The sequence below is a fragment of the Callorhinchus milii genome, unplaced genomic scaffold, assembly GCF_018977255.1.
Source record: "Callorhinchus milii isolate IMCB2004 unplaced genomic scaffold, IMCB_Cmil_1.0 Scaffold16, whole genome shotgun sequence".
In the NCBI taxonomy this organism is placed as follows: Eukaryota; Metazoa; Chordata; class Chondrichthyes; order Chimaeriformes; family Callorhinchidae; genus Callorhinchus; species Callorhinchus milii.
In genome coordinates, this window is record NW_024704757.1 from 2,593,443 (window position 1) to 2,608,382 (window position 14,940).

General features: G+C 43.0%; 1 protein-coding gene across 6 annotated transcripts in view; it reads right to left on the bottom strand.

Annotated features, from left to right (window-relative positions):
- Positions 1-9,606: 9,606 nt before the first annotated feature.
- Positions 9,607-14,940, bottom strand: part of usp7 (ubiquitin specific peptidase 7 (herpes virus-associated)) — a 32,903-nt gene continuing 27,569 nt past the window's right edge. For 4 of the 6 annotated variants that reach the window (XM_042340947.1, XM_007904897.2, XM_007904896.2 and 1 more), the window contains 4 exons: positions 14,588-14,659; positions 14,059-14,149; positions 13,834-13,869; positions 9,607-11,301 (listed from right to left, as the gene is read on the bottom strand). In XM_042340947.1, the coding sequence (XP_042196881.1) occupies positions 11,195-11,301; positions 13,834-13,869; positions 14,059-14,149; positions 14,588-14,659 (306 nt within the window). In that variant the 3' untranslated portion in view covers positions 9,607-11,194. The remainder of the gene's footprint in view (positions 11,302-13,833; positions 13,870-14,058; positions 14,150-14,587; positions 14,660-14,940) is intronic. The other 2 variants (XM_007904898.2, XM_007904894.2) reach the window with 1 other exon arrangement.

Here is a 14,940-nt window from a genome sequence, read left to right on the forward strand (position 1 = left end):
GGCGCCGCTCCAGCGGATGTGACGTCACGATCTCTGTGACTGACAGTTATCGCCGCCCAATAAACAGCAAAGATCAGAGGGGGGGGCGCCATGGCAACAGCGGCAGCGCCGCCATCTTTGCTCCCCCCCTCCCCCCCTCCCTCCCCCTCCCCCCTCCCTCTCCCCCCTCTCCCTCCCCCCTCCTCACTCTCTCTCCCCCTCTATCCCCTCTCCCTCTACCCCCTCCCTCCCCCTCTCCCTCCCCCCTCCCCCTCTCCCCCCACTCCCCTCTCCCCCCTCTCCCCCCTCCCCCTCCCCCACTCCCCTCTCCCCCCCTCTCCCCCCCCTCTCCCCTCCCCCCCTCCCCCTCTCCCCCCTCTCCCCCCCTCCCCCCCTCTCTCCCCCTCCCCCCCACTCCCCCTCTCCCCCCCCCTCTCTCTCCCTCTCCCCCCTCTCCCCTCCCCCTCTCCCCCCCCCCACTCCCCCTCTCCCCCCCCCTCTCCCCTCCCCCTCTCCCCCCCTCTCCCCCTCCCCCTCTCCCCCTCTCCCCCTTCTCCCCCCCCTCCCCCCCCCCCCTCTCTCTCCTCTCTCTGAGCTGCAGAGTTCAACAGACACCATTTTGCAGCTCCGGCGCTTCACGTCCCCCGTTTTGCTCTCCCACTATGGGCCTTCTGCCACTCTGCCCCCACCCTCTGAATCCCGCAGTCCCTCCACCTCGTCCCCTCCCTCTCCACCTTCAAGACCCATCTCAAGACCCTCCTCTTCAACCGTACTTCGATCTCCCTCCTCGCCCTCCCCCCCGCCCTCCCCCACCAGTGCCTTAGGACGTCCTCCCGACGGGAAAGGTGCTATAATAATGTCATTTTGTTGTTGTCTCAAAGACGTGATAAGGCGCTACACCAAATGCAAAGATGATGATTATGATTACCGACCTGCTGGCTCAGAGAGGTGTATTTTTGCATTCTCTGATACAGCAAAGCTGACATTTTGCCTTGTGTTCGCCGCTGACTCACTCCCGCAGCTCCTGTGGTGTTCTCTGGCTGACTCACGGACCCTGAGTCCTGGCCAACAATCCCCCAGATAACACGGCTCGGTCACTCCATGGCTGTTTGTGGGCCATTGCTGTGAGGAGGTTGGCTGCTGCGTTGGCCTACAACGTGATAACATGCTACAGCAAACACAAAGTTATTATTATTTTTGATTGCAGTATTACGTCATTATCAACATTATACTATAAGCTGTAGAAGTAAAATCAACATTAACAACAACTTGTATTTATATGGAATCCAATTACGTCCAATTATGGCTTTGAACTGCACACAGATGAGGGCCAAATTATTATTTTTTCTACTTATTGTTTTTAAGGAAACTTACCTAAGGCTTCACCCCACCCGGGATCGAACCAAAGGCCTCTTGCTTGTGAGGCGTGCATGCCAACCACGACACTACAGGATGGGGGTGTGGATATGGCGGGCGACGTGAAGCAAACAGGTGGCAGTTGAACAACAACTACAATTTGCATTTTTATATCTCCCTTCACGTAGGAACACTTTAATAACAGACCACAAACCAAAGCTTTATTACACAATATGGTACCATTGCTTTAAAAGCTGGTTATTGTGTCACAGTGTAATGTGGGCCACTGGGAACATCCCTCTTCCCTCAGGCTGTGAGATACAGCACCAACAGCCAAACAATAAGGGGAAACGGCTGTACAGTACACACAGTCCCTGCAAAAGACTCTCTCAGTCAGGAACACATTTGTGGCCAAACGACAAACTCAGCAGGAAGGGAGCGGGCCGGAGAGGACATGATTTGCGAGGAAGGAAGAAAAGCTTTTCACATCTCCAGAGATCTGGAAAGGAGAGATGGGCTGGAGATGAAGGTGTCATCGAGCCACCTCGCTCTCCAGTGCGATGCCCAGGTCATTATTCGTTCAATGCCAAACTAGACAGACATGTCCCGCAGCTGTTCACTACAGGGGAAAACAAGAGATTACATTTACACACTCTCACATCGGAAGGATGTCCCAAGGCACTGGACAGCGAAGGTTTGCACCTGAGTTGGAATCAAGATTGTTAGGGGAGTGGGAGGCGAGGGGAATGGGGATGGGAGTGTGGCTGAAGGTACGGTAAAAGAGGAAGACCAGCCTGGTCCTATCATGACATGAACCCAGGTGTCAGCCTGGCTCTGTGCCTCTTAATAATAATAATAATCCTTGCATTTGATATAGCGCTTTTCACGTCGGGAGGACGTCCCAAAGCGCTTCACAGAACACACTGTAAAGTGAATTGACTATATTTGTGGGCGAACGCGGCAGCCAATTGCGCACAGCAATGTCCCACAAAGAGTCGTAGATTGAAAATGACCAATTTATTATTGTTTTTGGTTTTGGAGGGAGTGGAGTATTTAGGCTCTGTGTGGAGTAAGGAAACTTGCCCAAGGTTTCGCCCTCTGCCTGGAATTGAACTCAGGTCTCTCACTTGCAAAGCGAGTGCTCTAACCACTGAGCTACAGGACTCCACTCTTGCCTCTGAGTTAGAAGATTGTGGGTTCCAAGCCCCACATCAGGACTTGAACTTACATTGTCTCGGCTGACTCTCCACTTGGGGGGGTTCCGCTGTTGGAGGTGGTGTTCTTCAGATGAGACGATAAACAGACGTCCCATCTATGCCCGTTCAGGTGGATGCTTAAGATCCCATGGCACTACTTGAAAATAGAACGGAGTTTCTCCCGGTGTCCTGGCCAACACTCCCCGAAATAAAACTGGCAACTTACTCCATGGCTGTTCCTAATGCTGTGTGCAACTGGGCTGGAGCTACAAAAATACACAGTCACTACACTTTACAATAAATCCTGTGAAGCGCTTTGAGATGTTCACTGGTAAGGCATTGTATCAAATGCCAGGATTAATACTACACAAAAAAAATAAAGAAATGTTGGGAGGTTTGCTATCAAAGTTTATTTTTTTTGATAAAATGTGTTATTCAATGACACCCTATTGGATTTGACCTGTGTGGACGCTCCAGGACTAAAAAGAGTTGTCATCTCTATTTTTACACCCCTAACTGGACAAGCAACAGGAAAGCTTGCCAGACAATGCTACCAATGGCAAGCTACGTGGGTTTAGCTGGTTAGACTCCAACGCATTCTCTGGGGTCCCCAAGCCTTCGCTCTTACCAACCTATGCCTAATACTGTTCGGAAATAGGAAAGCAGGATGTGTCCCTCCAGGGTGAGAGTGTGTATTCCATTCCAACAATCTCTCTCTGGGATTTGCATGTGTAGGTGGGATGCACGGAAATCTCAGCTGGGTTTGGATACTCTTTAAGCACGGTGATGGGTTTCTGCATGTGTCAGACACCCGGCTGACCCCCCCACCAAAAATCAGACTGTGTATAATGTCATAAAGATGAGAGTTAATGAGGCAATAGCCAATAACTCACACCCTCATGGGCCCTTCCACAACGTCAGAGAACAGGAAAGTAAAGCACTTTTGGTTTACATTAACCCAGTCCCTCAACTGATTGGAAGTCAAACGAGCTTGACAGAAATGCTGGATGTCAAAGTATGTTTTTAATACATTACTTCTCCAGAGATAAAAGAGAGAGAAAGAAAAAAAAGAGAAAAAAGGGAGAGAGAAGAGATAAAAGAAAAAGGTGGAGAGAGAAAAAAAGGACAGAATGGGAAAGAGTGCTCCAGAAACAACTCGACAGATTAATGGCCGATGAATAATGATAAACGTTAATGGCATTGTAATGGATACGTGACCAAGCAATGAGTGTGCGGTGAGGGATGAGTTGCTAATTCTATCCAAAGGAATGTTGCCAGGCTGCAGCCTGTCTGCGCCAAAGCAAATGAATAAAACAACTGTCTGCTGATGGGAACCATGTCTTGTTCTCTGTAGATAAGCATCCAATTGTATTGAACACTGTTAGGATGATCCGGTTGTATCTGTAGTCAAAAATGTTAGGCCAGAAACCTATTAGGCAGCAGTTTGTGAGCACGTGTAGGTAGGAACGTGTCAAGTTTGTGAGCCAGCATTGGTAGGAATTTCAGTGATAAATTTATCAACCTGTCCGCTCCCTCTGCTCAGCAGACTCCGTCCTGCTCCCCCACCAGGTGCAGCCCACACCCCCATCAGCGGTTGGGCCTTCAGCCTCTCTATACCACCCTCTGAAACTCCATCCCACATTCTCTTCGCCTCACTCCCTCCATTGCTAAAATTGTGAAAGGTGCTTTACAATTGTAATTTTGTATTGAAAATGCAAGTTGTTGTTGAAATTCACCCCCTGTGCAATCTGCTGCAGGCGACGTCAGCCGCATGTACCGTGATCGTATTGTGAAATGCCTTGAAACATTCACATGTAATAAGAACAAATCATTGTAAGTGATACAGGGCCTTGACGTCAGAAGATCTCGAAGCGCTTCACAGGATTTACTGTAAAATAGAAAGTGTTTTTCACGAGACCAGTGACATTTAAGTATGGAGCTAAAAAATTTCAAAAATATAAATTGGTTCAATAAGGTTAATATAAATAATAATAATCCTTGCATTTGATATAGAAAGCGCTTTGCAGAATATATTATAAAGTGAATTGACTGTATTTTGTGGGCAAAACCCAGGAGCCAGTTGTGCAAAGTAATGTCCCACAAACAGCCATGGAATGAGCGACCAATTTTATTTGGGGGGGAATTATGGGCAGGACATGTGTTATAGATCGCCAGGTGGCCTTGTCAGCCACTCGGCTTGTTTTAATGAGCCACAGTCTCTGGAACTTTGATGTGTTTTACATGTTTGTAGTGAGAGCTCCTGTGACTCACTCCTGCGCGTGTGATTTCCTCTGTGTGTTGGCAGGTTCAGGCTGGATGTTTAAACAATCCAACAAATCTAAAATCCCGATACTGTAACAGGAGCCTCGTGACCTCCAGCCCAACTCTCTCTCGGTGCACAAACCCAGCGACTTGTTTGTCGCTGTCAGATTTGGGCGCAAACCAGTTGGGATGAAAACTCAAAGTTTAAATCCTGCACATCCCACATGCACCAAAATATACAGACCCGGTGAACAAAAAACAGGATCTTTGATCGTATGGGGAAAGAAAGCTCATGCGTGTGGCAATAATGGAGTTCTCCAGGATCCTACCCTGTGTAACGGGTACTATATAAATGCAAATTGTGTTGTTGTCTCGTAGCATAGTTTTGATTCCTGGGCAGGAAGAAACATTGGGCAACTTTCCTTATTCCACATGCCTGTTAGTAAGTAGGAACCCGGTTGTTAATCAATTTGCAGATTGCTTTCCGGGGGTAATAATCCCTCAAAAAAAATGTGGTCACTCAATCCACGACTGTTTATAGGACACTGCTGTGTGCGGCTGCTGCGTTTCTCCAACAAAATACAGTCAATCTACTTTACAATATATTCTGTGAAGCACTTTGAGACGTCTCAACACGTGATACGGCGCTATATCAAATGCAAGGATTATTATTATAATCAATCCAAAGATGATTACAGATTGTTTTACATCAGGGGATTGACTGATCTCTCTGGCTCTGTGAAGCACTTTGACACATTTTCCTATGTGAAAAGTTCTACACAATGGAGCTGCTGCAGTTGTTTTTGACCAAAGGCAGGAAACTTCTGAGAACCTCAGATCAGGGCACTTTTCACAGTGTGTCCTAATCATCAGCGCTTCACAGACTATATTAAACAGTATATTGCTTGTCTTTTGTGTGCGAAATACAGGAGCCAATTGCACATAGCTGTTTTGGATTACACGGTGGAAAAAAAAGTCAATCTTTAGCTATTAACGAAAAACTTCATATTTTACTTCCTGGCTTCGCCTCTTCTAAACCTTCCACTGGGAACTCCTCCTGTAAACAGAACAACATGTCTGAACGCTGGCATCCTGCTGCCATCTCTGTCTCACACGATCTCTATCTTCCTCTGACATCACGTGCAACACGGTAACAGACCCAACCCCATTCGATAAAATTGTCAGAGGCCATCAGACCTGTCCCTCCGTTAACCAAATGTGGTGTAGCCAGCACTTTACTATCAGCGCTGCACAGACAAGGGAGCGGTGAGGGACAGAGAAAGGGCTGGGTCATTTTCAAGGAACAAAGTTAAGCACATGCTGTACACTTAAATTATTCTTGCATTAGGTATGGTGTCTTATTAGGTCGCCACATGGTTTCAAAACATTTCACAGGATTCACTGTAAAGTGTAGTGTATTTATAGGAAAACTAACATTTTTGTAGTGGAATTATCAAGTTAAAATGTCTCAAAGCTAAATAATAATAATCCATTTATTTGATATACTGTCGTTATCAGAATCGTTGAGATAAGACGTATCAAAGCGCTTCACAGAATATATTGCAAAGTGGATTGACTGTATTTTGTGGGTGAACGCAGCAGCCAATTGCGCACAGCAGCGTCCCCACAAACAGTTGTAGATTGAGTGATCATTATTACCTGCCAATCGACTAACAAGGATCCTACTTACTGCTGGATAAACAGAGGCAAAGAGAGGTCTAAATAAATGTTATCATGAACATGGCAGTCATTTGCACACAGCAACATTCTACAAACAGCCATAAAGTGAGTGAGCATTTTTATTTGGGGGACAGTTGGCCGGGATACCAGGAGACACCAGCCTTGTCTTTCTGAATGAAGGAAGCACATCTCCACGGCACATCATCATCTCCAAATCAGCACCAAAGTCACCTTGGCTTATTTTCAAACGACCGTGCCTTTCTGACGACTCGTTTCACTTCACAGCTTTCCTCTGCATGTAACACCAAAACCTGGAAAAGTCTTTTTATCTGACTAACCTTCTACCAAATGGCCACAAAAGTGGGGAAAAAGCTGGAGCAAAATCTATTCATGTGCTGGTTACCATTCTTTACAATAATAATCCTTGTATTTGATTACAGCATTTTTACGTCTTCCAGACGTCTCAAAATACTTCACAGAATATATTGTAAAGTGAATTGACTGTATATTTGTGGGCGAACGCGGCAGCCAATTGCACACAGCAATGTCCCACAAACAGTCGTGGATTGAAAATGACCAATTTATTATTGTTTGTTTTTGAGGGATTATTATTAGGCTCTGTGTGGAGTAAGGAAACTTGCCCAAGGTTTCGCCCTCTGCCTGGAATTGAACCCAAGTATCTCGCTTGCAAAGCGAGTGCTCTAACCACTGAGCTACAGGACTACACTCCTTATCACGTTGTTGAGATGTTGCAATGTGCTTCACAGGATAGTGTATTTTACCGGTGAAACACGGCAGCCAGTTGCACACCCGTGTCCCACAAACAGTCATGAACTGAATGACCAATTTTATTTGGAGGATTTGTTAGTAGTATTTTCCCTCAATCGTTGTGTTGGACAAGAACAAGACATGATATCCCAAGCCTTGGCTCGCTCCAACATGTGCCTAACAACCTGTGTCCAGGACTTTCAGTTTTGTGTTATTTTAATGTAACTGAGCTGCTAATGTTAAAACTCCCAGCAGTTACCCCATTGCACTCTCTGGGGTCCCCACCGCTTGCCTCTTGCCAGCCTGCGCCAACCACACTGCGGGAATGGATAAACAGAGCACGTCACCCGAGAAGGGAGTGCACATTCCACTTCAGACACGGAAATTTCTGTGTGTACATATGTGAAACTCTGTTGTGGGTTTCATGTGCGTCAGATACCCGGCTGACCAAAAACTAGTCATAAGTCTCAGGAATGTCTTGGCTTAAATTTCTTTAAGCTAATTATTTAGATAAAACACACAAAGGAAGTTTCATACACAGTTTAAGCAAACCGTGCAGGATGCAGATATTGATATGTTTGACATGTTCCACTTGCAATTCAACCCAATCTCCTGTTTTGTCCAGAGAAAGGTTAGCAACAACTATTGTGCTCTTTACAGCAAGTTTTAAACACGCAGGAGCACGAGGGAAATCAACAGTCCAAATGTTTAATAGGAATTGTTCGGATAACGTTCCTTTAGACCGTTTAATTGGAGGGAATACAATGCACCAGGGTATTATGCAGTTCTAGACTTTGACCTATGATGGTACCCACTGACCTCAGTAGCAGACAGCCATATACAATTGGGTTTATAAACCATGTCAGTCTCCAGTTCAAAAATTATCTTTGTTTTGAGGGAAAGTATTGCTATTATGCACTTTCTCTTCTTACAATGAACTGTTTAAACCAATGCGATTGGAATATACCCCAAAGAGCCCCTCACTGCAGTGGTGATTGTGGAATGTTATGTTGGGTTTTGTGCTCAGTCAGTTCCTTCTCTGCGACATGCAATCAAACGAAGAGGAAACAGATGACACTTATTTTAAGTTGTTGAGCAACCACATGTCATTGAGGAATATACATTGTACTCTAATCCGAATGAACTTTTCTTTAATCATCCTGGAAATACAGGAAATGGAAACTCTTAAAAATAATAATCCTTGCATTTGTCTTCTCGACGTCTCAAAGCGCTTCACAGAATTGATTGTATATTTGTGGGTGAACGCGGCAGCCAATTGCGCACAGCAATGTCCCACAAACAGTCGTAGATTGAAAATGACCAATTTATTATTGTTTTGGGTTTTGGAGGGATTATTATTAGGCTCTGTGTGGAGTGAGGAAACTTGCCCAAGGTTTCGCCCTCTGCCTGGAATTGAACTCAGTTAGGCAATAAGGCAATAATCTATCAGTTCCTTCTAAAAGGATTTTTCTATGATTGTTTTCTGCTTCTTTTCCTTTGCATTAATAAAAGCAAGTTTGAATAAAACTTACAACTAATCCTGCAGCATGAAAATATGTATTGTATGTATGTATTATACAATATTGTATGAATTCAGTGTTTTCCCAAGTTGTAAATCCAGCCTATGACACTCAGGTCAAACTGGCATTTGCAGTTCAGAAATTGCTGTTCTGAAATACTGACTTCGGTGCACACGGAAACTGATGAGGCATTTTCATGGATGGGAAGGACCTAATTCTTCCTGACGTCAAAGCGAGAGTACTATTGTTGATTATATTATATCAAATGTTTGTGCACTTCAATGAAAACTGAATTTTAACCAAATGCTGGATGCGACTGGCGTATCAGTCTGCTTCCAGGTGTGAGTGCCACAAGATAAAACCCATCGACTTTTATAGCGTAAATATTTTACATTTGGCTCTTTTCAAAGGCCCCGACCCGACCCGAGACGGCGTTTGAGCCAAACTTTTCCAGCGTTGGTGCATTTGGAATGCAAAATGGTGCATCTCTGTCTTTGGCAGTGTCGCAACTGTGCCACCAAGTGGCCACTGTGTGCACTGCACCACACTGTCCACAGGTAACATTAATACTCAAATAAATACTCTAAATGCCCGGAGAAAGTTTCAAAGCATTTTACGGGATATACTGCCCTGCTTACCTATGCTATGGAAGGAAAGCGTTAACATAAAATATTAACTGTCTTGAGGTAATGGGTTATTGCTCTTTGTATAATCATCGTCTGTGGAGCAAAGCAATTGTTTTACATCTACATCAAGGTCCTGGTGGTTTGAGATCTATAGTGTTTAATGTGTAAACTTTGCCTTCAAAAAAAGATACATCAAGGAAGAAATGAAAATGCCATATATTGGTCTAAATCTACTTTTATAACATTCAACAATACAGAAAAATCTGCAGGTGTATCCAGAAACACGTTTTGTAAAGGTAAAACTGCTCAAACAAAAAAGAAAATCAGTTCTAATAACGCAGGGATCTCACTTTGTCAGGGCACAAAGCAGATGCAACGCTTTTTTATAGAAAATTTTATTCAACATACAACATTATCCAGCAAAAAGGCAATATACAGGAAAGGATTTCATACACTGCTACGTGAAGAAATTTTTAAAAGAGGGAAAGGGAAATTAAAGTTGTGAATTGCAGATTCTATATTTACTGAACTCAACTAGACACGCTGCTGCAATTAGCTTTAAAAAAAGGTTGAAATAAACTACACGCAATGAATATCAACATCAGTGACTTTACCTGCAGACTCCTCCCATGGGAATTTCATCCTTCGAGTGTTAAATTGTACATGTTCATCATTAAATATACAATTTTTGTGTATTTTTTAAAATTTTTACAAAGTCAACAGCTTACTACTTACGTTATCGAGCATGCCCTCTGTGCTATAAAGGCTGTGTGTGTTTTTTGTCAAGTATAATTTTTCACATCTCACCATGACAAAAAGAGAACACGTTCAAGACTTTTCGACTTTGCCCCTTTTCCAGCCACCGTCTTTTCCTCGGTTTAAAAACATTTGCCCACAGTAAAGGCAGCACAGTAAACCCCCCCCACCCCTCCCCGCCTACTCCAGCCAGTCACCATCAGCAAATACTAATGGCTGCAGCATCAAAATAAAACAAGCTTAGCCAGACCTACAAACTCGCACCAGGCAGGATACAATGAGTACGGATTTATTATTATTGCCAAGGTGTTCTACAAAGAGTATGGGATGAACAAAAAACCCATATCATGTTTAAAAATAAATCAAAGACCACATTCAGCTGGGAAAATAATGTATCTCCTTAATATTAAGTGCCAACAATGTGCAACATGAAGTACAGACACCATTTATTAATGCTGTGAATGGTGGAGGTGTTTACAAATTCACAAAAATTCTGAATTCATCCAAACTACCTAAATAAAGAAAAAAAACTATCCAAATGACTGTAAACATGAACATGCCGGCTGCGTCGAGCGCTTGTGAAGGTATTTTGTTCACGACACTTTCAATTAGCAGCCAACCAGAGATGAGAATCCTATGCCATCTGCTGTGGGTTATCTAAAGGCATGGAACCATTTAGCAAATGACTAGCTGTTTTCTTACTACTCAGCTCCTTCATTCACTATGCTGCCATATTCCTGCCACAACATCTTTTTTTTAAACCTAAAAACAAGCAAGAATTCACACCCAACTGCAACGCTCTTTCAAAAGGATAAAACCATTTTCATCTTTCCATCTGGAAAATAGGCAGTCAATAGATTACAGAGAAGCCAAACTGAACAGCCTCAACAAAATAAAATTAGCATCAGCAGCAAATCCTGTCGCTGAAGACTTCTGACAAGGTGCACATGTACCAAAGTTCATTTTTTACTGTTGTTGAAAGGGTGCACACAGTGTCTTGTAAANTTTTTTTAAGACACGTAATGCTGACTAAGTCAGGTGTATTGGTGTGTCAGTTGTGAATTTTGATCGCTTTTTCCAGGTATGCATAGCGACTTCTCTTTGGAGCTTTATTGAAGTGATCAAGCCCTAACCATGGTCTTGGCTGAGACATATTACCTGGGAACAAGAGTGGAAAAAGTTAACACTTGGAAAACAGCGATGATTTAATTAAACTCGTGTAAAATTCTGACACCTTATTATAATAATAATCCTTGCATTTGATATAGCGCTTTTCACGTCGGGAGGATGTCCCAAAGTGCTTCACAGAATACACTGTAAAGTGAATTGACTATATTTGTGGGCGAACGCGGCAGCCAATTGCGCACAGCAATGTCCCACAAACAGTCGTAGATTGAAAATGACCAATTTATTATTGTTTTGTTTTGGAGGGATTATTATTAGGCTCTGTGTGGAGTAAGGAAACTTGCCCAAGGTTTCGCCCTCTGCCTGGAATTGAACTCAGGTCTCTCACTTGCAAAGCGAGTGCTCTAACCACTGAGCTACAGGACTCCATTATTCTCAAAGAGCTAAATTTATCTTGGGGTACTGTTGGAGTCTAACCAGCAGTAGATTCTGCTTCCACTCTGGGCTCCCCAAGCCTGGGCTCTTGCCAACCTGCACCTAATACTTTCCAGAATTAGGTAAGTAGGATACATCCCTCCAGGGAGAGAGAGCGCATTCCATTCCAACAATCTATCTCTGGAATTTCCATGTGTAGGTGGGATGCCTGGAAATCTTAGTTTGGTTTGGATACTCTTAGGGATGGTGGTGGGTTTCCATGTGTGTCAGACACCCGGCTATCCAAAACAAATCATATATAGCTCCTTGATAAACAGCGACATTAACATTGTTTCAATTAGTGGGCAGAAGTCATGTCATTTTAAAGATGAGTAAAGTAACATTAAGTTTGCATTAAATTTAAGTGGGATAGTCTTGAATAGTGTTGTATGATTTGGAGATAAATACATTTGCTATAACACATTCAGGGTTACAGTGATACAGCACGGAGAATGGTTATTCGGCCCAACTAGTCTATGCTGGTTTATACTCTACACAATACCCTCCTATTTCCGCACCTCTACCTTTCTATTCCCGTCTCCCTCCCTCCCTCCAGTGTGTCTGCAATGAGATTCATCTCCACAACAGTGTGTGTGAAATTGAAATCAATGGGGATTTCACACACTAATTAAAGATCTCAAATGCTAAGACTATATCAAATGTATTCAGCAACTGCTCAATTTGCAGAATTCAGCGTTTTGCAAAACATTATACAATGAAAACAATTGAGATTCTGTGGCAAATTCCTGTTTAGTCCACAAGATATTCAAATAAAAGCAAACTGATTAGTCTCTTCCCACTTCTTGGGATGAATGAATCTATTCATGCATTTCCTCTGAAGTTCCCCTCAAATGATACAAGCTTTAACAGTCACAGCCTCCTGTATGGTTTGCAAGGGTTTAGCATGATTTGAGCTGCTGATTATGTACATTTATTTCAGTTTTAAGAGAGAAAGCAGACATTTCTGGTAAAAACTCTCCATTTTCGTCTGTGATTTCAACATCGGCATAACTTGTTGAATCAAAAATTCAATTCATGTCACTTTCTCTGGCACAAAATGTGAGTGGGTTCCATTTGGAAACCACAAATATTTTCACACAATAATGATGACAATAATCCAGAACGTTTTCATGGAATCTATGTGGAGCAAGGGTCCTGCCACAACACTTGATGGGCACTGGAAGTCTGCAGCTGGAGAGGTGGACACTTGAAATTGGAGAAAGGTTCCGCAGTACTGCTGACTAAATGGCTATTCAGTGAGCAGTAGTGAGCATCAAAGGGCTTGGGAATTAGTAGTGAAACCCTATCGTGCCATTATTCTCATTGCTTCATTTCTACACACAAGCTCTTAGAGGCATCTCTGGATAGTGATAGGAAGCGAGATCCCTGGCTCTGGCTGATTCCTATCCCCATCACAGGGCACCGAGGCCAACAACAAGCAGTCCTGTTTCTGCCTCAGTTATGAGAAAACAAAAGCACAGATTGCAAAATCAAAATAATGGCATTTTCCTCTGCAATGGCTCAGCTAGTAACTGGATAACATTCCTGAGCACCAGGAAAGTCACTTAGTGGATCTTAAGACATGAGCTGTAAACCAGTAGTACACTAGAAGTCATGATTCTCATTCCTCTCTTGCCCAATTTGAATATGACGCCAGAAAATAACACACCAAAGGTTAGTAAATTTACAGACAAACACCCTCATTACCAAAGATGTGTAAATTTATAGAGAACAAATGATCTGTCACTGCTGAACAGGAAATGAACAGTGAGTACAAAAACAAGTACATCAAAAATCCAGTTTGTTATTGTCATTTACAATGAACATCTGATAACATTCCAGTTGCCATGAAAAGTTCCAAAGCATCGGTTGGGATGGTCAGTGAAATGTCAAAAAGTCTTATAATTCCTTTGTTTGGCAATTAGTTTTATTTCCTTGAAATTTATTGTAATGTCACGAAAATAACCCTCCTCCAAAATGAAACTAACCGTTACCAACGTCTAGTTGCACTATGTCGAACACAGGCTTGCGTGGAAACACTCAGACATGTCCACACACACAGTTTAACTGTCTTTAGTCTCGAGAGCTTACCAGTTAACTGTAGAGAATCTGGAACAGGCCAGTCTTCTGCAAAAAAAGTCACGGATATAAAACACCCAGAAAGATGACCCTCACTGCTAATCTAGAATTATTTTTCTTGAACAGTTACACCCCACAGGTTATTTTTGTAAATTTGCAGACAATTTGACAGCATTTGTACATTGATGTTCAAACCAACTCATTCTCAACAGTGACAGTGAATTTCCAAATACTTACTGGGCTGTGGCTCAAAATCCTTCAGGTTGATCTCGTATTCATCCTCGTTTATGTACTGGTGTCGGCCCATCATCACAATAGCAAACTTGAACTTGAAAAGAAAAGGCATTAAAACTAAATAACTCAAAGGAACAGCTGAGTGCAAGAATAAAGTGTACCAAACGACCACAGCAAAACTCACACAAATCTGATCTGTATAAATAGTATGATCACTCAAGTCATACATCTGTCCAACTCCCAGTCAACAGTTTATATTCTATGCAAGTTTGATATAACTCATACTTTGCATAAGCCATATTAAATGTATGGTCCCAAATGATATTGGGACTTATGTGAGGTTTACTGTACTGCAATTTCATTCACTTAGGAAGATCTTTTCCTTGCAATCACTTTACAATATCAATTTCCCAGACCTTTGATACTCCTTTATTATCAGCAATGTTTTTATTATATTGTCTTCAGCTTTTCCCATTTGAAACAAAACCAAAATGTTTTTAAAAAAAGGCTGCTATTCCAAAGACTACTTTACCTTCTCAAATTCCTTCTCCTGGATTTCAAGCATGCTCTGAATTCGTTTCATTACCTCTCTGAAGGGCTCGCTCTAAAATTTGCAAAACAGCAAGATAGTATGAAGTTAAATGTAAACAACAACAACAAGCACTTATACAGCGCCCTCCATGCAGGGTAGCGTTTCAAGAGCGCTTAACAGTGGCGGAGCCTGACTCTGAGAATGGCAAGCTGTGCGGTTTTCGCTGGTTAGACTTTTGCAGTACCCCAACACACACTCTGGGACCCCAAGCCTTGGCTGTTGCCAACCTGCACCTAATATTTTCTGGAATTAGGTAAGCAGGATGTGTCCCTCTAGGACATTCCATTCTATCT